Source organism: Piliocolobus tephrosceles, chromosome 7 (genome assembly GCF_002776525.5).
Source record: "Piliocolobus tephrosceles isolate RC106 chromosome 7, ASM277652v3, whole genome shotgun sequence".
Taxonomy (NCBI): domain Eukaryota; kingdom Metazoa; phylum Chordata; class Mammalia; order Primates; family Cercopithecidae; genus Piliocolobus; species Piliocolobus tephrosceles.
The window spans coordinates 21346025-21368839 of NC_045440.1; the positions used below are offsets into that span (position 1 = coordinate 21346025).

The 22815-nt window shown below is 45.2% G+C and overlaps 1 protein-coding gene across 1 annotated transcript in view; it reads right to left on the bottom strand.

The window, feature by feature from the left end:
• Positions 1-3109: 3109 nt before the first annotated feature.
• The window catches only part of TNFRSF10D (TNF receptor superfamily member 10d), a 28406-nt gene continuing 8700 nt past the window's right edge, over positions 3110-22815 (bottom strand). Inside the window, exons 2-9 of the mRNA XM_023216724.2 lie at positions 20538-20637; positions 14113-14226; positions 12705-12816; positions 11432-11682; positions 10824-10855; positions 10221-10403; positions 5666-5738; positions 3110-5494 (exon numbers count right to left, since the gene is read on the bottom strand). Coding sequence (XP_023072492.1) covers positions 5361-5494; positions 5666-5738; positions 10221-10403; positions 10824-10855; positions 11432-11682; positions 12705-12816; positions 14113-14226; positions 20538-20637 — 999 coding nt within the window. The 3' untranslated portion in view covers positions 3110-5360. The remainder of the gene's footprint in view (positions 5495-5665; positions 5739-10220; positions 10404-10823; positions 10856-11431; positions 11683-12704; positions 12817-14112; positions 14227-20537; positions 20638-22815) is intronic.

The window sequence follows — 22815 nt, forward strand, 5'->3', positions numbered from 1 at the left end:
GGAGGGCAGTCCCAGAAGAGTTCTGTTACAAAATGGAAACGGTTTATATGGGATCCTGGTGCCTGAGGAAGGCAAAGAGGAGACACTCATGAGCAGGGAGCCTCTGTTCCTCTCAGACTGACTCTAGAACTGGGTGAGGAGCTGCTGGATTCTATGGTCACTTGGACACTTCCCTATACACAGCTGTTTACTGACTGACCAAGAGCTACTTAGTTTGTAAACTGTCGTTCCTAGGTGAACACAGCAACAAGAGCGAGACTCTGTCTCCAAAAACAACAATAACAACAACAACCAAAACAAAGTATAAAACCAAACTGTGCTCTGACCACCTTGGGCCATGTCATCAAAAGCTCCTGTGGCTATATCATGGGCTTGCATCCTCAACCTGTCTCCGATTTTCATGATTTACATAAGTCTGCCTTTCTTCATGGTCCAGGACACAGAGCCCTCCTGTGCAAATAACTCACAATCTTCCCGCACTCAACTATCATCAGACACCTGCAGGTTGGCTCACTGCAACCTTGGCTTATCAGTACTGCACAAAGCCCTCTTCAACAGTTGGCATAAACGCTAGCCTATAAAATCTCCAACAAACCTTCGTCACCTTGCAGTCAGCTCCTCTTCTGCGGGCTTACCCATTGCCTCCTTGCTACACGTTTTCCTACTTTCTCTAATAAATCTGCTTTATTTATTTATTTTGAGATGGAGCTTCACTCTTGCCGCCCAGGCTAGAGTGCAATGGTGCGATCTCGGTTCACTGCAACTTCCACCTCCAGGGTTCAAGCAAGTCTCCTGTCTCAGCCTCCCGAGTAGCTGGGATTACAGGCATGCACCAACAAGCTCGGCTGATTTTTGTATTTTTTAGTAGAGACAGGGTTTCACCATGTTGGCCAGGCTCTTCTTGAACTCCTGACCTCAGGTAATCCACCCGCCTTGGCCGTCCAAAGTGCAGGGATTACAGGCATGAGTCACCGCACCTGGCCATAAATCTGCTTTTCTTTACCTACAACTGTTTTGGAAAAATCTTTTATTACTATTATTATTATACTTTAAGTTCTAGGGTACATGTGGACAATGTGCAGGTTTGTTACGTATGTATACATGTGCCATGTTGGTTTGCTGCACCCATCAACTCGTTATTTACATTAGGTATTTCTCCTAATGCGATCCCTCCCCCCGACCCCCACCCCACGACAGGCCCCGATGTGTGACGTTCCCCTCCCTGTGTCCGTGTGTTCTCATTGTTCAACTCCCACATTTGAGTGAGAACATGCGGTGTTTGGTTTTCTGTCCTTGTGATAGTTTGCTGAGAATGATGGTTTCCAGCTTCATCCATGTCCCTGCAAAGGACATGAAGTCATCCTTTTTTTTTGGCTGCATAGTATTCCATGGTGTATATGTGCCACTTTTTCTTTATCCAGTCTATTATTGATGGACATTTAGGTTGGTTCCAAGTCTTTGCTATTGTGAATAGTGCCACAGTAAACATACGTGTGCATGTGCCTTTCTAGTAGCCTGATTTATAATCCACTGGGTAAATACCCAGTAATGGGATTGCTGGGTCAAATGGTATTTCTAGTTCTAGATCCTTGAGGAATCACCACACTGTCTTCATGCCACTGGCCCAGAAAACCTGTCTCTCCCCTGTGACACTTACTGCTGGGTAAGATAAAGGGAAGAAGAAGAGGGAGAATGGAGCAGGAGGAAAAGCAGGGTTGGTCCAGAGAGGAGGGGGGTGGGGCTGGAGGAATGTGGCCCCCACCCCCCATGGGGTAAAAGCTGGGCCAAAATTGCCCCTTTCTGTTTCTTTTCTTTTTTTTTTTTAGATGAAGTCCCACTCTGTCTCCCAGGCTGGAGTGCAGAGGCGCCATCCCGGCTCACTGCAAGCTCCGCCTTCGGAGTTCACACCATTCTCCTGCCTCAGCCTCCGGAGTAGCTGGGACTACAGGCACCTGCCATCACGCCCGGCTAATTTTTTGTATTTTTAGTAGAGATGGTGTTTCACCGTGTTAGCCAGGATGGTCTCGATCTCCTGACCTCGTGATGTGCCCGCCTAAGCCTCCCAACGTGCTGGGATTACAGGCGTGAGCCACGGCGCCCCGCTGCCCCTTTCTGTTTTCTAACCCTGACCCAAATTTCACCGCCCACATCCTTTTTAGGTGTCAAAGATGCAGTCCCATGGAGGAGGGGCAGAGCCAGGAGGCAGTGGGGCTGTGGGCTCAGAGCTCAGGAGTCGCCTCGCCTGAAAAAGTTGTTCTAGCTGAGAGGGACTGGCCCTGGGGTGAGCTCCAGGAAAACCCTGGTTAGGTCTGGGATAGAGCAAACTTGAAACAAAGACCACTTCTGCCACGGCTGCGTGGCGCCAAGACCTGGAGATCAGGGGTTAAATCCTCGAGAGAGAGCAGGCGGTGGCAACACAAGCAGCTCCAACCCTGGGGAAGCCATGTTGTCCCGGTCCAGGTCTCCAGGGCTGTGGCCGCCTCCCCTCCACAGCCTCCAGAGCAGCTGGCAGGCAAGCTCCGGCGTGTGCTGCCCTCTACAGGCTGCTCAGCCTCCATGCAGCTCACCCAGCCCAGGGCTCCAAGTGAGGCCATGGGCAGCGCAGGAGGGAAGAAGTGAGTAGCCCGGAGCAGCCCCACCTCCCCTCTGGGGAAGGCAGACAGCATGGGGGCATGCCTGGGCCTCCCGAGCTGTGGGTGAGAGGGAGAGCGGGTTCTCCAGGGTAAGGGGAGCGGGAAATGGGTCTCCCAAGTGCCTGTAGGGCTGAGCAACCTGGGTCCACTGATGGGGATGCAGGCAAGGGCTGCTGTCCCTCTCTCCAGAGGGAGGGGCAGACAGGAGACAAACAGGGAGGAGGTGCGTGCGAATTCCAGTGCCCAAGAAATCTAAGGAGTTATAGGCAGAAACCTCGACCCCTCCCCACCTCCAGCCTCCCAGCCCCCCACCCCACCCCCAGGCGGGCCAAGCCTTAAGGCAGAGAAGGGACAAGTAAGAATCCCAGCAGGAAGGAAGCCCTGGCCTCCTGTCAATCAGAGCTGTGTCACAAGAGGAGGGGAGGATGGAAACAAATGAACACCACACCTCTTTTTACATGAGGTTTCACATTTATTTTGGTCATAAACATATGAGCATTTCATACATAACCAGGTGTTACATGCTATTTGGCCTGGGTATAAAGCAAAACCTAAACAAATATCCAACCCCCCAAAACCCCAACAACTTCACGTTCTCAGGAAGCTTAAAGGAATAAGCTTAAACACTGATAAGGCTGATGGTCCAGATGCATCTTCAAGGAAGGCCTCTGATGAAGGGACAAGGGAGCTGGGTCCGGACTGGCTCCCTCTGAGCTTTGAGGCCAAGTCTCCTGCACCGAAGGCCCAGCAAAGGCAAAGACCAGGAGGCAGCAGCACCCTGTGCCTTTCAGAAGTGCAGGGGACAACACGTGGGACACCAGATGGAAGTGGGAGAGGACGGAAGTGCGAAGACCAGAAAGGCCACCCCCTCCTAAAACTCCACGGACACAACACTCTGAAGGTGCGATCTTCAGGCAATTCTAACTTTGTCCCAGCCAAACTAGTCCCGGAACAAAACACACAATGCCTTGAGATGGAAAAGATTGAAACCGCTAGAATAACTACATCTGTAATTTATCCTACCACGACTGGAGTACTGTGGAGAAGGGTTTGCTGGAAAGAGGCTACAATGATTACTGAGGTTCTTAAATAAAATAATGGAATGTGACACAAGGACAAATGTGTCAGCCATTTGAGGTCCCGTTGTCATACTGTTTAAGAATTGGTATTACTGAGATGAGTCCGATGCTTACAGAGAAGCCAAATGACTCAAATAGGGAATCTGTACCCTAAAATGCAGCTCAGGAATCTCTACCCTAAAATGCAGCCCAGGGACTCAGGGTCACAGACCACTAGAAGGGAGAGGGGCCTATCCACTCCTGAGTCAGCAAACATTTCACACCATTCCCAAGCACTGTCCACTCTTCCCTCCTGATGCCATGGCAGATCCCGGGGAAGATAAACACCTGCTCTGCCCTGAGTCTAAAGGTGGCCCAAGATTCACTAATATTCAACGGTAATGGTGCTTGAAAGAGAAACTCTTCACAGTCTCAGATCTAACTTAGTTCTCACTGTCCTCATCTGCTGTGGACACATAGGAAGATGCAGTTCCATGACTGTCCCAGCAGGACAAACCAGACACATGGCTTCCCATAGATACCATGCTATTGAAAATCCTGGGCATATGTAAACGTCTACTTATAAATAAAAATAAATCAGTATTTAGTTATAAATAAATACGGCTATATACCTCTAAAATTATCAAGTAAGACAGGCTGGCCCCTGAGAAGTTGCCAGTCATCAAATCCGTGTCCAGTCTCAGGGCATAGGAGGGAGAACTGGAACACAGTCAGTGCCTCCCACAGAGGGAGGATTTCTCCCTTCGTCACTAGTTATATTTCTAGTCATTTTTGACTGCTGATTTGCACCCCCAGGGAACCCATGTAAACAGCCTAATAAGTGCATTTCCTAAAGTTTTTCCATACTTACATCACTATACAAAAATCGGAAAATAGATAATACAGCATACGGTAACAAGCAATACAGATGTTTCTCTAATTAAGGTGGGGGTAAGCCCCAATAATCCTATCTTAAAGCTCAAAGTCGAACCCTCATAAGTCCATATGCTCATGACTTAGCATAGGACTATGTCTTGATAATCTCATCATTAACTCAGAAATATCCTAAACTGAAAATACAGCTAATAACCAGATAATCCCATTCTAAAGTTAAAAAACTACAAGGTAAACCATTGTGGCTGTGCGGCATCTGTAGTTAGATGACATTAAATGCACATACCAGTAGAGATGGAGCTTGCAATATAAGAAATAGAAAAAAAGACTTGTCTCATGATGATGAGCTGGAAAGAATGACATCCTAAAACCACCTTTTTTCTTTTTAAATTGAGATGGAGTTTCACTGTGTTGACCAGGCTGGTCTCAAACTCCTGAACTCAAGCGATCCACCAACCTCAGCCTCCCAAAGTGGTGGGATTACAGGTATGAGCCACCGCACTTGGACGAAAACCACCGTTAATACACAATCGTATAACTCTATGCCGCCAAGAGTCTTATACAAATTTTCCGAGTTTCCTTATCACACACAGTATTTCATAAAAATTACTTCAAGTGCCTTGACAAAGTTCTAGGATCTTTGGTAAGCTGCACCATATTGGATCGCAGAGTTAGTTGAGGCATGGGTCAAGTACTAGACTGTCTCTTCCAGGCTGCTTCCCCTTCTAGAAGAAAAGGTAAACGAGGGAAGCTCTGGTTCCCTGAAGAGATTCTTTCACAGGGAGGACGTAGCAAAGCCTGCGCCATCTTCTTCATAAAAGAGCTTCTCGGAATCCACCATGTGGTCCTGAATTGTTTCCTTTGCATGTCCTTCCTCCAGTGCTGCCGAGGCATCCAGCGAGGTGTTGACTGAGAAGAGAGAAGAGATTTAGGGTCTCGATGCTCCAAGGACAATCAGCACAGGATCGACATGGGACCCCCTGCTTCCAGCAGTGAATGCTCCAGAAGAGCCCTCTCAGCTATAGGGACAGCAGTTAGGACACTGTCCCTATTCCCTGTCTCAAGGCACAAAACACTTACTCTCAGTGGGGTCAGCGTCATTCACTGGAACCGGCAGCGTCCTCCTCTGACACCCTTCAGCCTCTGCCTGTTCCTGTAACACACAGTGGGGAATGCTCTGGTCAGAGTCAGGAGTCCTGCAGTCCAGTACTGACCCCGACCACCAGCCAGCAAGAGACCTGCAGGGCTTCCCATCTCGGGTCTCCATGGAGATGGAGACAAACCTCTGGTCCTGCATAGCTCTTGGGCTCTGTGTGCTGGTGACTCATTGAGACGTAAGTGGCATGCAGTAAATGCTCACTTTGTAAGTGTTCTGCCCAAGTTTGACTACTGTATACGCCTGGGTAATTATCCCCTGATCAAGACATAGAACATTGCCACCACCTCAGAAAGTCCCCTTCTGCCCCATCTAATCAACTCCCACCCACCCTCACAGGAAATGATCACTTCCTTACACAATTCTCACCAGCGGAAGTCTCGGCAGAAGAGTATATATGAGAGCACCCAGGAAAACCTAACAAAATGATTTATTCCAAGACTGTAAATGACCTTTGATCATTAATACTGTACCATATCAATAGTGTAATTAAATAAAACAGCAGTCTCCATGGTCGCTGGAGAGACAATTGGTAAAATTAAACACCAATTCTGATTTTTTTCAAAACCTTTTAGAATAGTAGGTTGCGTTCTTGATTATGAGAATTTCTATATGAAACCAAAAGTGAACGCCATTCCTAAGGGTGACACTTTGGAGGTCTTCTCCAGAAATCAAATCAGGACCCAAACACCTGCCTTCCCTAAGCACAGCTGAACATGGTTCTGAAAGGTCTGGCCTAGGCAACAAGATGGAAAATTAAAATAAGGCGAGACTCTTGGAAGAGGGCAGACATAATAATCACTATTTTCAATGTCATTTAAAATCCCTAAAAATGAAACTACAATACTGAAATAGGAATGTATGCTTGGAGGAATGTTAAAAACATAGCAGATGCAATAAATTAGCAAACAGAATTACAAGGCTATCCAACTCATGCTGGATACGAAGTACTAAACAGCCATAAGAAACAGGAATAATTTGTTTGAAGAGAAACACAAATCACAACTCAATTACAATAAAATACTTGACACCAAATGTTATCTCCTTTGATAAGGAGATACTGAATATTTATTTATAAATTTATAAATAAATATTATGCTGAATATTATACTGAATATACTGAATCTAGAAATACTGAATATTTTATATTCACTATTTATATATAAATTTATGTATAGATTTTATATAAATCTGTATAAATTTATATATTTATTATATATAAATTATATAATATATATTATATATATTTATATTACATATAATTTATATATAAATTTATATGTTTATTATATAAATCCATATATTTATATATAAATGTTTATATAAATACATATTTATATAAATACTGAATATTTATAAAATATGTATATTTATATTTTTATAAAATATTTATAAAATATTCAGTATTTCTAGATTAATTTTTAATTTTAAAGCGAACTGACAAAAATGCCGAGTTTTTTCAGGAGGGAAGGATGGAGGAAATCTCTTAATTGTGAATTTTGTCTGGGTAAAATAATACATTTTGAAAAAGTATGGAAGAGGTGTTTGCTCTTTTGGATATTAAAAAACATCAGAAAGTTCCCATTGGAACAAATGGTAACAGCATCTATGACAAACCCACAGCCAACATCATACTGAATGGGCAAAAGATGGAAGCATTCCCCTTGAGAACTGGAGCAAGACAAGGATGCTCACGCTCACCACTTCCATACAGCATAGTACTGGAAGTCCTAGCCGGAGCACTCAGGCAAGAGAAAGAAAGAAAAGGCATCCAGATATGAAATGAAGAAGTCAAAACTCTTCATGGACGGTATGATTCTTGAAAACCCTGAAGACTCCACGAAAAGGCTCCTGGAACTAATAAACAACTTCAACAAAATTTCAGGATACAAAATCAATGTATAAAAATCAGTAGCACGGGGCACTGTGCCTCACACCTGTAATCCCAACACTTTGGGAGGCGAGGCGGGTGGATCATGATGTCAGGAGTTCAAGACCAGCATGACCAACATAGTGAAACCCTGTCTTTACTAAAGAATACAGGCCGGGCGCGGTGGCTCAAGCCTGTAATCCCAGCACTTTGGGAGGCCGAGACGGGCGGATCACGAGGTCAGGAGATCGAGACCATCCTGGCTAACACGGTGAAACCCCGTCTCTACTAAAAAATACAAAAAAACTAGCCAGGCGAGGTGGCGGGCGCCTGTAGTCCCAGCTACTCGAGAGGCTGAGGCAGGAGAATGGCGTGAACCCAGGAGGCGGAGCTTGCAGTGAGCTGAGATCCGGCCACAGTACTCTGGCCCGGGCACAGAGCGAGACTCCGCCTCAAAAAAAAAAAAAAAAAAAAAAGAATACAAAAATTAGCCGGGTGTAGCCGGGTGCAGTGGCTCACACCTGTAATCCCAGCACTTTGGGAGGCCGAGGTGGGTGGATCAGAAGGTCAGGAGATTGAGACCATCCTGGCTAACACAGTGAAACTCCATCTCTACTAAAAATGCAAAAAATTAGCTGGGTGTGGCGTCCCAGCTGCTCGGGAGGCTGAGGCAGGAGAATGGCGTGAATCTGGGAGGCGGAGCTTGCAGTGAGCTGAGATCATGCCACTGCACTCCAGCCTGGGTGACAGAGCGAGACTCCATCTCAAAAAAAAAAAAAAAAAAAGGAAAACAAATCATTCTACCAAAAGACACCATTATCCATAATAGCAGTGACATGGAATCAACCTAGGTTCCCATCAACAGTGGATTGGATGAAGAAAATGTGGTATATATACACCATGGGAGACTACACAGCCATAGAAAAGAATGAAATCATATTGTTTACAGCCACATGGATGAAGCTGGAGGCCATCATCCTAAGTGATTAAACGTAGGAACGCAAAACCAAATACTGCATGTTCTCACTCATAAGTGGGAGCTAAACATCAGGTACTTACAAAGGTAAAGTCGGCAACAATAGACACTGGCGACTACCAGGGCGGGGAGGGAGGGAGAGGAGGAAGGGGTGAAAAACTAACTGTTGGATACTATGCCCACAACCTGGATAAAATCATTCATACCCCAAATTTCAGCATCAAACAATGTAACCAGGTAACAACTTGCATATGTACCCCCTGAATCAAAATAAATTTGGAAAAGGAAAAAGAAAAAATGAAAACAAGTTTCCTTTGGCAGTGTATTATATGTAACATAATCCCTGTAATGTAAACAAAATGTACATATGCTTGTATGAATATACGTGACATATGCATAAAGATTTCCACAAAGAATCACAAGAAATTCTCTGTTGTATTTACCTGAATTAAGAAGGGATAGGGGCTGGAGGAAGTGTTGGGGGACTACCACTATGACTGAGAACCTTCCTACAGTATTGCAGATGTGTGGCTCTGCATTTACCACTTTCAAAAAATGTGCAACGCGGTCAGGTGCAGTGGCTTATGCCTGTAATCCCACCACTTTGGGAGGCCAAGGTGAGAGGATGACTTGAGGCCAGGAGTTTGAGACCAGCCTGGGCAACATAGCAAGATCAGATCTCTACAAATTACAAAACAAAGGTGCAATGTGATTCAGCAGCATGGAGTAATTGCTGACATTTTTTGTTTGTTTTCTTCCCTTTTTATACTTCATTAAAAAAAAAAAACATGGGGTATAGTTATAGGAAAGGAAGAAAATGGGTAGAAAGTGATCCTTGTCCAGATTAAGTATTTGACAAGTGGTCAAAGAGGAGCCAAAAGCAGAGAATAGGAGAATCACTTCTTAAACAGGCGAGGAGGAAGGAGACAATGACTCAGAATAATTCAGAGAGTTCCTCCCTTCACACAGCATTGCAAAAGAAATGGCACCTACATTCCACTGGTGAATGCTACAAACCAAATCGTTCTTTAAAAGTCCGTAGGAAATTAGATAGGATCATCTTATCTTGAAGGAAAGAACTTTCAAAGCTTAAAAAAAAAAAAGATTTGACACCTATTCAATGTCACATCAAAACTGGTGAATCCAAGTGAATAACTGGATGTGTGTTTGTGTAATATAAAAGCACTTCTATGCAGAAATCCTACTTCCTCCCAGAAGCCTCCTTACATACTTGATCAGAAATCTGGACAAAGATTTGCTATGAAGTATGTTCAGTGTAGTGAGAATTTTGAAGTACATTTAAAACTTCTGCTGTTTCAAGCAGGGGCTCCCTGAGTTCTGTTAGGAGCACACAATGGAGACTGTGCAGCCTTAGTCAGTCACCAACGAACCCCGTGACACCCACTGTATGCCTGTGGAGATCCAGGCTCTGGGGACAGGGAATAAGAAGCAGATGTCCTGCAGACTGGCACAGTCACCACCTCAGTGCAGCTGCTCCGTCCCCTGCAGTCCCTTCTCCCAAAGGCTTCATGTCCCCTTGGGCCAGGAGAGCGGAGGCACTGCCATCTCCGACTGTCCTCAAAGTCCTGTGTAGGCAGCAGGCCAGGCATGGCACAGTCCCTCCTCAACTCACCAGCAGACGCTGTGGCTCCTCTGGCGACTGTACAGTCACACCTGTTGGCTCTGCCGGCTCCTGACTTTCGATTTCCTGCTCAGAGACCTGGGTGGGCTGCAAGAATCTGGTACTCAGGGTCTCGTTGTGGGCATTGTCCTCCGTCCCAGGAACTCGTGAAGGACGTGAACGCCAGAAAAAGACCTTGGGAAGGCAAACAGCCCACTCAAGTCCACACCCAGGGCTCAGCTTCAAGGTCCCCAGTTGGCAGCTGGACCTGCCATCCCCAATCCCTTCCAATGAGGTCAGCCCAGGCAGCTGAGGCTCAGCACATCCAGGACCCACTGCGGAGGTGGGTCAGGTGGTCACCCCATCCCCACGGGGCCAGCTATGGAGTGATGGTGTCACCCAGCCTGCAGGAAGGACGGGGCTGCAGCACGGCCCACCAGTCTGTGTGCTGCTCAAAATGGCCATGTGTTCCCCACAGTCAGCCCAGATACCCCAGGCCACGTCAGAGTCAGGGCAGCTAAGAGGACGAGGAATTGTGCCCACCCGGGCTCGGCAGTGGACGGGAAGCAGTTCCTGAACCCATGAAGCCCCCAGTTTCTGGAGAAACCAACTCACTCTGCGCACACGTTCGGGGTCCCCTCCACCACCTGGAAGAGGAGGAGTCTTGTTAGCAGGCGGGGAGGCGCCCACACAGCACCTCCCTCCCAGAGGACAGCGGGGCACAGGGGTAGGCTGGGGGCAGGGACACCAGACAAGGAGCCCTGGGGCTGGAAACAGCAATAGGGCCTTGCAATTCGGGGACACCCTGAGGAAGGGGGATGAGAAGGGCAACTAGAGTAAAAACCAACACATGGAAAATCTCTACGTTCTGATCTGAACAAGGCTGAATAAATCCCGTAACCACTTCTCATCTTGACCCTTGTCACCCAGTTGAGGAGCCGACTGCCCCCTGCCTGGCTGGGCCTGAAAGTGGGAGGAACTGGCCCTGCCCTCCTAGACTTGGCTGGGAGATGAGGGGACCCCCCAGCCCTGAGAAAAGCGATGAGACCAGGGTCCTGGGGGATACACGGGATGTGGGGATGGGGCGATCGCAAGGTGGAAGATGGAGCCAGGCTGGAGACACTTGGACCAGGGGCAGGGATGGGGATTACTGTCTGTGGGAACGGAGTGGGAGGGGGCAGGGCAGACAGTGTCCAGCGCCCCCACCCTCAGCCAGCACCTACCTGAGCAGATGCCTTTCACTGAAGAAATGAGTTTCTTCCGACGTAAGATGTAAACAAACACAGCCGCAAACAGAATGATGAAGACTGCAACGATGACAGCTATGAGACCGCGAAGGGCAGGAGTCCCCAGGCGGGTGGGCACTGTGTCCTCCGCCGCTGGGGTTTTCCCAGTGGAACTGGCAGCTGATGCACCGCAGTTGATGTCACTCCAGGGCGTACAATCACTGACCTTGATCATCCCTCTGGGACACCTGGGTATACACAGGGACGGAGACGGGGACTCCTGATGGAAAGCTGGCCAGGTGGGATAAAAGTGGAGCCACCCTCCCTGCCCAGTGTCCTTGAGAAGACGTCAGAGAAGGACAGGCTCCTTGTGTCAGCAGAGGGTCCCCCTATGCTCCCTTCTTGAGGCTGGGGAAGGGGCTGAGCATGCGCACTTCAGCCCCTCGGGCTCCCTGCTCTGGGGTCAGAGCTGCAGCTCCAGGAGCCTTCTGTGCTGGGCACACGCGGAGCTTCCCTGGGCTGCAGTGGAGGCTGCACTAGGAGGAGCCACACTCCAGGGGAAGATCACAAGCCCCTGTGGCCACAAGCTCAGCCCCTTCCTCCAGTTAACCCACAGTACCAGGGAGCCCTCGCCCCACCCTGTCTGCTGCTGGTTCCTCCCAATCACAGCAAACAGTGGAGGGCCAGAGATGAGCAAGTTACTCTTTGCCCCTAAAACCCAAATAGGAAAAAGAAGGACTTATTGAGAAGTCAGGGGCCAGGAGTGAGGCCGGCGGGATGGGCTCAGGTCCTCATGGGAACTTAAGGGAGCTCCACCCACAGCCTTATTACGACTTTTGTGGGCTACGGGCACTTTTTCCTTCATGGGTCCCCGCCTGCATAAAACATATGAAAAATTACATTTTTTAAACCAATTTGGAATAAGGACAAACACAAGCCACACTGGATCAAGTGTTTCTTCTGATTTCAAAAGGAAATCACATTTCCTAGATCCCTTGAAAAGTTTCAAAGGACCTAGAAAGTCACCTCCTATGCCCAGTGAACAATTCAGCCTGGCCAAAGGGACTCGTGCTGGGGAGGGGTGGGTAGGGGCTGCTGCAGGGGGTAGGGGTTGGGACAGGCAGACGGACCAGGAGGGGCCACCGCCGGCTCAGGAAGCCCCATAGGCTCAGGGATGCCTCATGGGGTCAGGGGAGAGACAGAGGTACGAGGTGACTCAGGTCTTTTCAGGTTCTTGAAAACTGCCGGGAGCCCCTGGCTGCTGTCTCACCCTGTGCTGCACTTCCGGCACATCTCAGGGGAGTTTTCATCCTGGAAGCTTCCTTTTTCACATTGACACACAGTGTCTCTGGTCGTGGTGCAGGAGCTTTTATTTGTTTGACCTGACAACAGAGCATAAGGTTTTGGGAATGTGTTTCCCTCACATGTCAGTCCACCCTTCCTCACCACCCCATCCCCTCCCACTCAGCTCAACTCAGTTCACCAAGGAGTTCTGAGGGCCGGTTTCTGCACCAGCATACTCGGGACTCATACAGGACACCCACCCTGTACATAAGGACCAATACAAAAGGACCACGATTATTTATTACATCAGATTAGGGGAAAAGCATTGTTGAGATGGCAAGGTCAGTAGCAAGGGAGGCGCAAGGGCATCAACTGAGACTCTGCAAGGAGAGGAGCCCTTGGGGGACTTCCCAAAAGCCCCGGCCTTGATTGGGAGGGGCCTGAGAACCTGAAGGCTGAGTGAGGCCGAGCACCTGCCAGGAGCACAGAGCCCGGGAGGAAACAGCCTGCTCCTGGAGCAGACCCGTGCCACCACTGGAACCCAGCCCTGTCCACTGGGCCAGGCCTCCTCTGTGCTGTAATGATGCCCACACCCCCTTGCAGGCAATAGTTCAGGAGAGCTCCCAGCCAGTTGGCATGCATTATAGAAAAGATTTTGGCTGGGCACAGTGGCTCACACCTCTAATCACAGCACTATGGGAGGCTGAGGTGGGTGGATCACCTGAGGTCAGGAGTTCGAGACCAGCCTGGCCAACATGGAGAAATCCTGTCTCTACTAAAAATACAAAAAAACTGGCCGGGCACGGTGGCTTACACCTGTAATCCCAGCACTTTGGGAGGCCGAGGCAGGTGGATCACGAGGTCAGGAGATCAAGACCATCCTGGCTAACACGGTGAAACCTTGTCTCTACTAGAAATACAAAAAAAATTAGCCAGATGTGGTGGCGGACGCCTGTAGTCCCAGCTACTCAGGAGCTTGAGGCAGGAGAATGGCGTGAACTCAGGAGGCGGAGCTTGCAGTGAGCCCTGATGGTGCCACTGCACTCCAGCCTGGGCAACAGAGCGAGACATAGTCTCAAAACAAACAAACAAACAAACAAAATCAGCCAGGCGTGGTGGCGCATGCCTGTAATCCCAGCTACTCAGGAAGCTGAGGTAGGAGAATTGCTTGAACCCAGGAGGTGGAGGTTGCAGTGAGCCAAGATCATGCCATTGCCCTCAAGCCTCGGCAACAAGAGCGAAACTCTGTCTAAACCAGTCATCATCATGGAACGGGGCATGATGAAGACCAAGTTGGGCTAGAACTTGGTTCCTCGACTCACATCAGCTACAGCTCCCACCCACCTCATCACTACGCACTCCACCTCTGGGCAAGGGGTCCACACACTCTGTACCTGATTTACAAACTGTACATAGAAGGCAAGAAGGCAAATTGTTGGAAGCAATGGTGTAATCCACACCCTCTGTGCACGGGTTACAGGCTCCAGTATGTTCTGATCTATGAGATCCTGGGAAAGAAGAGAAAAGCCAATGAATGAGTCACCACAGAATTCTCAGAGGCTGTCAGTGGCTGGAAAACTTCTCTTTTGGCCCTCAGTGGAATCCAGACAGAGAAATCCACTCTTCCAGGCTTGGTCTTGTCATCAGTTCTGCATCTATTACATACCTTAGACTGGCACTGCTGACAGAAATATAATACAAACCACATGCAAAATTCAAATTCTATGACAGCCGTATTAAAATAGTAAAAAGAAAGCTCAAGTTAATTTTAACAATCTACTTTTGAACCTAAAATATCCAAAACACTACATTTCAATATGTAATCTATATAAATATTTGAAATATTTTATCTTTTTTTGGCAGGGCGCGGTGGCTCATGCCTGTAATCTCAGCATGTTGGGAGGCCGAGGCTGGCGGATCACGAGGTCAGAAGATCGAGACCATCCTGGCTAACACAGTGAAACCCCGTCTCTACTAAAAATACAAAAAATTAGCCAGGTGGCGCCTGTAGTCTCAGCTATTCTGGAGGCTGAGGCAGGAGAATGGCGTAAACCCAGCAGGCAGAGCTTGCAGTGAGCCAAGATCACGCCCCTGCACTCCAGCCTGGGCGACAAAGCAAGACTCCATCTCTTAAAAAAAGAAAAAAAAAGGAATATTTTATTTATTTATTTATTTTTGGAGACAGAGTTTCACTCTTGTGGCCCAGGTTGGAGTGCAGGGGTGTGATCTCGGCTGACTGCAACCTCTACCTCCCAAGTTCAAGCGATTTTCCTGCCTCAGCTTCCCGAGTAGATGGGATCACAGGCACCTACCACCACACCCGGCTAATTTTTTGTATTCTTAGTAGACATGGTGTTTCAACATATTGGCCAGGCTAGTCTCAAACTCCTGACCTCAGGTGATCCACCCTCCTCGGCCTCCCAAAGTGCTGGGATTACAGGCGTGAGCCACGACGTCATGCCCAGTCTACTTTTTTTTTTTTTTTTTTAACAATAAAATAAAATAACAAAATAAAATCCAACCTTGTCTACATGTGATCTGCCCATGCTGGTCTACCTGACCTGTTTGCTATCCACTCACTATGGTGGCCCTGTCTTTGCTCAGTATCCCCCAGCCCCTGCACCCTGCGGCTCTCATTCCTGGGGAGGCTGCTCAGGAGCACTATTTCTGGCTCTCTGCACAACTATCGCTGTCCAACCCTGGATACTGGCCCAAATCACCATCCTCCAGAGGCCCCACCAACCTTAAGTCTCACTCATCACTTAATTATTCTTCATGGTTCCTATCAGGAATTTCTGACTGTCATTTTGATCTGTGTATCTTAACACTATCCCAGAGAAAAGGTTCCATGAGGGCAGGGCCTCTTATAATTATCCCCATTAGCACGGTGCCTGACTGACAGAAATCATCCAACGTACCCCCATGGAATAAAGAACCATGAACTGTAGGAAACAGAAGTCTGGAAGCACAGAGAGATAAGGGCATGATAAGCTAAGATATCAGTCTTAGCTTGTGCCTTCAGGCTAGCACTACAGACCCAGGATCCTGACCCACCTCCACAGATTCAGCTTCCAGGTCTGCCCTAGTCCTGGTCAGTCCCCATGAACTCAGACTCCAGGTCCTTCCCTGTGGACCCAAGGATGAGGCCCATCACAGCACCTGGCTGACATCTGCAGACCCAAGTACAAGGCCTACTCCAGTGCCAGTTCAGCCCCCATGGAGCCAGGCTTCAGGTCACCTCTCTGGATACAGGCTCTGACCAGCCTTGAACCACACCACATGGCCTGCCCAGAATCTGTGTACAGGCTGATTGGTGAAGGGCGTTCCCTGACAAAGCCAGTCTGTAAATATTGGAATAAGTCCCTGCTTCTTCAAAGAGCACATTCCCACACATTGCCTCAGGCTCATGAGCAATCAGGGAATCATGAGGGCACCAAGGAAACAAAATGAAGCAAAAGTAACCAACCCGAAACAAACAGACATTTACAACAGCCTGACAAAGAATTGAAAATACTCATCTTAAAGAAGCTCAGTCAGCTACTAGAGAATACAGATGGACAACTATGTCAGAAAAACAATACATGAACAAAATGAGTGGTTTAATATATACAGACAACATAAAGAACCAAGCAGAAATTCTAAAATTAAACAGCACAAATATCTGAACTAAAAATTCCACAGAGAATGTCAACAGCAGAGTTGACTAATCGGAAGAAAGACTCAGTGAGCTTGAAAACAGATCGTTTGAAATTACCAAGTCACAGAAAGAAAAAAAATCAATAATGAAAAGGAGGGAAGACAGCCAACAGTACCAACGGTTACCGTGAATAAAAACAATACATGCATTATGGTGGTCCAAGGAGCATCAGAGAAAGTGAAAGGAACAGAAAGTGTAATTTAAAGAAATAATTAAAGGAAATGTCCCAAATCAGGATGGAAACGGACATCCACATTCATGAAGCCCAAAAAACCCCAAATAGATTAAATATGAAGAGATCTTCACCAAGACATATCTTAAACAAATTCCCAAAAATCAAAGGCAAATAGAATTTTGAAACCAGCAAGAGAAAAGCAATGTACACAAAGGAACCCTTATACAACTATTGAAGGCTTCTCAGCAGAAAACCCACAGGCCAGGAGAGAGTGGAATTACACAAAGTATAGAAAGGAAAAAACCCTTGCCAACCAAGAATACTGTACCTGGCAAGCCTGTCCTTTAGAAATGAAGAGTAGTAAAGGCTTTATCAGACAGACAAACAAACAAACGAACAAACAAACCAACCATCGGAGTTCATCTTTAGCATTTCTTGCCTTACAAGAAATATATAAATTCTTGCCTTACAAGAAATGCTGAAGAGAGCTATTCAATCTGAAAGGACAGAACACTAACTGGATACACGAAACTGTGAAAATATAAAACTAGGTGATTAAAGTAAGTACATGGTCAAGTTCAGAATATTCTAATACAATCATAATAGTGTACAAATTACTTATATCATTAGTATAAAAGTTAAAAGACAAAAGTGTTTTCTAAAATGATAGTTAATACGATTTGTAAAGGAATATACAACATAAAAAGATGTAAATAATGACATCAAAAACACAAGACAGAGAAAGAAAAAGTGTCAAGTTTTTTATGAGACCAAAGGTAAATTGTTATCAGTATAAAGTAAAGTTAGACATGAACTCAACTTACAAATTCAATAGTGTTTTCATACACTAACAAGAAACTATCTGAAAAATCCCATTTATAACACCCACGAAAAATGCTTAGGAATAAATTCAACCAAGGTGGTAGCTGCATTTGTTTCTAATTTGGTCTTGAGATTTCTCTCTGTAGAGTGGCTATAAATTCTAGCCTTACCCTGGAGGGGGAATCCAGGAGATTTCATCACGGATGTTCACAGAAAACTTATTTATCCTGGTGGACTGTCTAATGCCTATTTAGGTGTTCATCTTGTGGGTGTCCCTTCCACAAGACAATTACTTTTACTAGCAGAAGACCTTGTGGTTCTTTTCTGACCTAAGTCCAGTTTTAAGTTATCTCTACTCTTTAGGAGATAGTGACTCTTTAAGAGAGCCAAGATGGAGAAAGATGTTAGGTTCAGATGTGTCAGTTAGGGAAAACACAGAGGAAGCAACACAACAAAACACAGGAAACACAGAAGTGCTGTATTACTTACAGACTCCAGAGAAGAGGATAGCACACTTTGCAGCACTTATGGGAAGTGGGGAGCCATCCAGTCCAAGGACACAACCCGGTGTGTGGGGAGCAAGAGACAGAGAAAGAGGACCCATGGAACTACACCTTTATAAAGATCCATGGGCATTATACCCTACGCTTTCCCACAGGGATGGTGGAAGACAACACCTGCAAAGAAGGTTCACACTGCTCTGGTGTGAACCATTGGGTTTTATTGTAGTCTGCTGCTGTGGGATGTGTTGGATTTGGGGTCAGGGAGATGAAGAACAAATGTGCTAGATCAAAAACAATTGAAGAGGGGAAGGAATTATTAATTGGGCAAAAGATGCTGTGGTATGATTGGGTTTTAAACAACTTATATCAGGCCTAAAAATGGTTGTCAAGGCAGCAACTCTTTTAAATAAATTTATGACAGAGGTGAAAGATCTGAAAACTGCAAAATATTGATGAAAGACATGGGAAGTAACAAAAATAAATGGAAAGACAGTACACATTCATGGATTAGAAAACTCAATATTGCTTAATTGTCCGTATGACCCAAAGTGACCTACAGATTTAATGCAATGCCTATTAAAATTCCAATGACTTTTTTTACCAAAATAGAGAGAACAATTCTAAAATGTGTACGGGACCACAAAAGACCTCAAATAGCCAAAGTGGTCTTAATCAAAACAAACAAAAAGAACAAAGATGGAGCATCATACTGATTTTAAAATATATTACAAAGGTATACTAATCAAAACTGAATAGTAATGGCATAAACGAAGATAAAACTGATGGAATGAAATAGTGAACCCAGACATAAATCAATGTATTTACAGTCAACTGATTGTGACAAAGATACCAAGAACACAAAATGGGGAAAGGACAGCCTCTTCAATAAATGGTGTTGAGTAAAGTAGATATTGACATGCAGAAGAATGAAATAAGATCCTTATCTCACATCATATGTAAAAATCAACTCAACAGGGACTAAAGATTAAACATAAGCCCTGAAATTGTAAAACTACTACAAGAAAACATAGGGGAAAATCTTCACAACGTTGGTGTGGGCAATGATTTCTTGGCTATGACCCCAAATGCACAGGCAACAAAAGCAAAAATAGACAGATGAGATTATATCAGACTAGAAAGGTTTTGCACAACAAAGGAAACAATGAAGAGAGTGAAGAGACACCCTACAGGATGAGAGATGGATATCCAAAAGATCCAAGATTTTGGTTAATATCCAAAATACACAGAACTCAAGCATCTCAATAGCATGCAATCAAATCATCCAATTAAAATGGATGCGTGGGCAAGGGACCGGAATAGACACTTCTCAAAAGAAGACACAGATGTGGCCAACAGGTATACGAAAAAAATGCTCAACATCACTAATCAGGGAAATGCAAATCAAAACCACAATGAAATATCACTTCACACCTGTAAAAATGGCTATTATCCAAAAGACAAAAGACAACAAGTGTTGATGACAATGGGGAGAAAAAGGAATGCTGGTACACTGTTGGTGGGAATGGAAATTAGTATATCCATTGTGGAAAACAGTATGGAGGTTCCTCAAAAAACAAAAAATAGAACAACTATATGATCTAGAAATGCCACTATTGGGTATACATCCAAAGGGAATGACATCAGTATGTTGAAGAGATATCTTCCCTCCCATGTGCACTGGAGCATTATTTACAATGGTCAAGACATTTAATCAACCTAAGTGTCCATCGATGATGAAACGGTACAGAAAATGTAGTATACAGACACAATGGAATACTATTCAGCCTTAACAAAGAAGGATATTCTGTGATTTCTGACAGCATAGATGAACCTGGAGATACTATGCTAAGTGAAATAAGCCAGGCACAGAAAGACAAATACCTTATGATCTCACGTATGTGGAATCTTAAAAGTTAATCTCATAGAGGTAAAGAGTAGAATGGTGATTACCAGGGCTACGTTGGGATGGTGGGTTGGAGATATGTTGGTCAAAGGATACAAAATTTCAGTTAGATAGGGGGAAATAAATTCAAGAGATGTATAGTGTGACATGGTGACTACAGTTACTAAAACGATGTGTTGTACAGTCCTGCCTTCTATTCACAGGGAATACATTCCATGGAGCAAAGTCTGCACTTACTCAAGTTCCTGATATAAATTGGGATAGTATTGCATATACCCCAGGCACATATGCTTTAAATCATTTCGAGGTTACTTGTAATACCTAATGCAATAGACATCCTATGTAAATAAGTGCTATACTGCATTGCTTTTTATCTACTTTTATTGCCGTGTTATCATTTCCATTATTTTTTCCACATATTTTTGATCTGTGTTGGTTGCAGCCATGGATGTGAAACCCACAGATGAGGATGGCTACAGAACCCACAGATGAGGAGGGCAAAGAGGGCTTATCCCAGGGCTCTGTATCTGTATAGCTGAAAATTGCTGAGTAGATTTTTAACTGTTCTTACCACAAATACATGATAAGTATGTGAATTAGCTTGATTTAGCCATTCCACAATATGTACATATTTCAAAACATCATGGTGTACATCATAAATATATACAATGTTTATCTGTCAATTAAAAATAAACTGATTTTTGAAAATAAGAGTGCACCTGCTGGACACTCCTCGAGGCTGCGCCTCTGTTGCTGTGAGGCCACTGGCGGCGGGGGAACTTCGTCCTGCCGGGAGATGGTGGCAGAGTCAACTTGGACCTGTGGGGACAAGGCAGAGATGGGCGTGAGTGGTTTCCAGACCTTACCTCTCCCAGGCTCCGTCTCACATTCCCTTCACCCCAAGTGACAAAACCCATCAGAGCTTGGACTTCTTTCCAGCTCCAAACTTTCATTCTTTTGCATCCGTGTTTGTTCCTTGGCCTGTTAGGGCAGCTATATTCTATAAAGAAAAACATATCTGTGTCCTTTTCTCATATTATAACATAAAATATCCTTACCACAGAAAATGTGAGCAGAAGAGTTATTTTTATTTTTTAGATAGAGTCTTGCTATGTTGCCCAGGCTAGAATGCAGTGGCTAGTCACAGGTGTGATCATAGTCCACTACAGCCTGGAACTTCTGGCCTCAAGTGATCCTCCTGCGTCCGTCTCCCAAGTAATGTGGATAACAGGAACACACCACTGTGGTTGGCAAGAAAAGATTTTATAAGAATATAAAAGGCCAGGTGCGGTGGTTCACGCCTGTAATCACAGCACTTTGGGAGGCTGTGGGGGGCGGATCACAAGGTCAGGAGATCAAGACTATCCTAGCTAACACGGTGAAACCCCATCTCTATTAAAAATACAAAAAATTAGCCGGATGTGGTGGCGGATGCCTGTAGTCCCAGCTACTTGGGATGCCTCAGCATCCTCCAGAATCTGGGAGGCAGAGGTTGCTCTGAGCCCAGATCACGCCGCTGCACTCTAGCCTGGGCAAAAGAGCAAGACTCCGTCTCAAAAACAAACAAACAGAATACAAAAAACACATGTGATCCCTTCAAGCCAAAATAGCATCTAATATATTTAGTTTGACCAAGTGTTTAATTGACCTAGTGGGTGAATTCTGTCTCTCTCTCTCTCTGTCACACACACACACACACACGCACAGACACACAGTTTTATAAATGAGGGTTATAATATAACCTTAAAGAAAGTCAGGATATAGCATCAAACATTAAGTAATTTCTACTTTACAAGGGACTTTGATAAGCTGTTCCCAGTAAATATCAAAGAGTTACAGAAAAAGATGAAACAGCAATTCAGGGATTCCGGCCATGATCTGTGTGTTATAAATGACAACAAGAAGACAACTGGAGAATCAGAACAGAGTCTGCTTATTAGATAGGGTAACGTGTTGATGTTAATTTCCTTGCTTTTAGAAAGTACACACTAAATAATTCAATAATAGCTTTCATCATGTCAACAGCTATTTTTCAAATGTTTGTGTATAGTTTTTGTAACTTTTAAGTTGGGAGTGTTTTAAAGTACAAAATTAATTTAATTGTAGACTTACATTTAATTAAATTTAATATAATCTTGCTCCTGAGTAAAAACAAAGTGGTTACAATAAAAGCTACTTATGCTGGGCTTTGTTCAACTGCCTGGATCTAAACAAGACAAAATATAACTTTCTTCCACATCAAAGCCTGTCTAGTAGTTGGTGACAGCAAAGCTAAGGCATGTTTCTCAAACCCTTCCTTCTCAGGCTGTGGTCCCTCTAGGTTCAGGTGATGTCTCTGTCTCCTTTCTCTGCTCTCACACTCTTACTCCTTTTGAAGACCAACTTTGCATTTTGTCAGTTCTTTTTTTTTTTTTGGAGACAGGGATCTCTCTCTGTCAACCAGGTTGGAGTGCAGTGGTGTAATCTCTGCTCACTATAACCTCTGCCTCCAGGGATCAAGTGGTCCTCCAACCTCAGTCCCCAGGTGACAGGGACCACAGACAGGAGTGTGCCCCAACACCTGGCTAACATATGTGTATTTTGTACAGCTGGGGTTTCACCACGTTGCCCAGGCTGGTCTAACTCCTGAGCTCAAGTGTTCTGCCTGCCTGGGCCTCCTAAAGTACTGGGATTACAGGTGTAAGCCACCACACACAGTCTGTTTTGTCAGTTCTTTTTGTGGTCTGTATTCTATTTCCTTGATTTATGTTCCTCCTTGTTACTTTGTTTGGTTTAAATTTATGCTTATATTTTATGATTGATTAATGTAGATCTGCAGGCCATAAATTTCACATTTTTTGACAGCTTTAATGAGACACAATTCACATAATTAGTAATTATGATGATTCATATAATTCACCCATTTAATGTCTACATTTCAGTAGTTTTTAATATACTCATAGCTATGCAATCATCACTATAATCAACCTTAGAATATTTTTATCACTCCACAAAGGA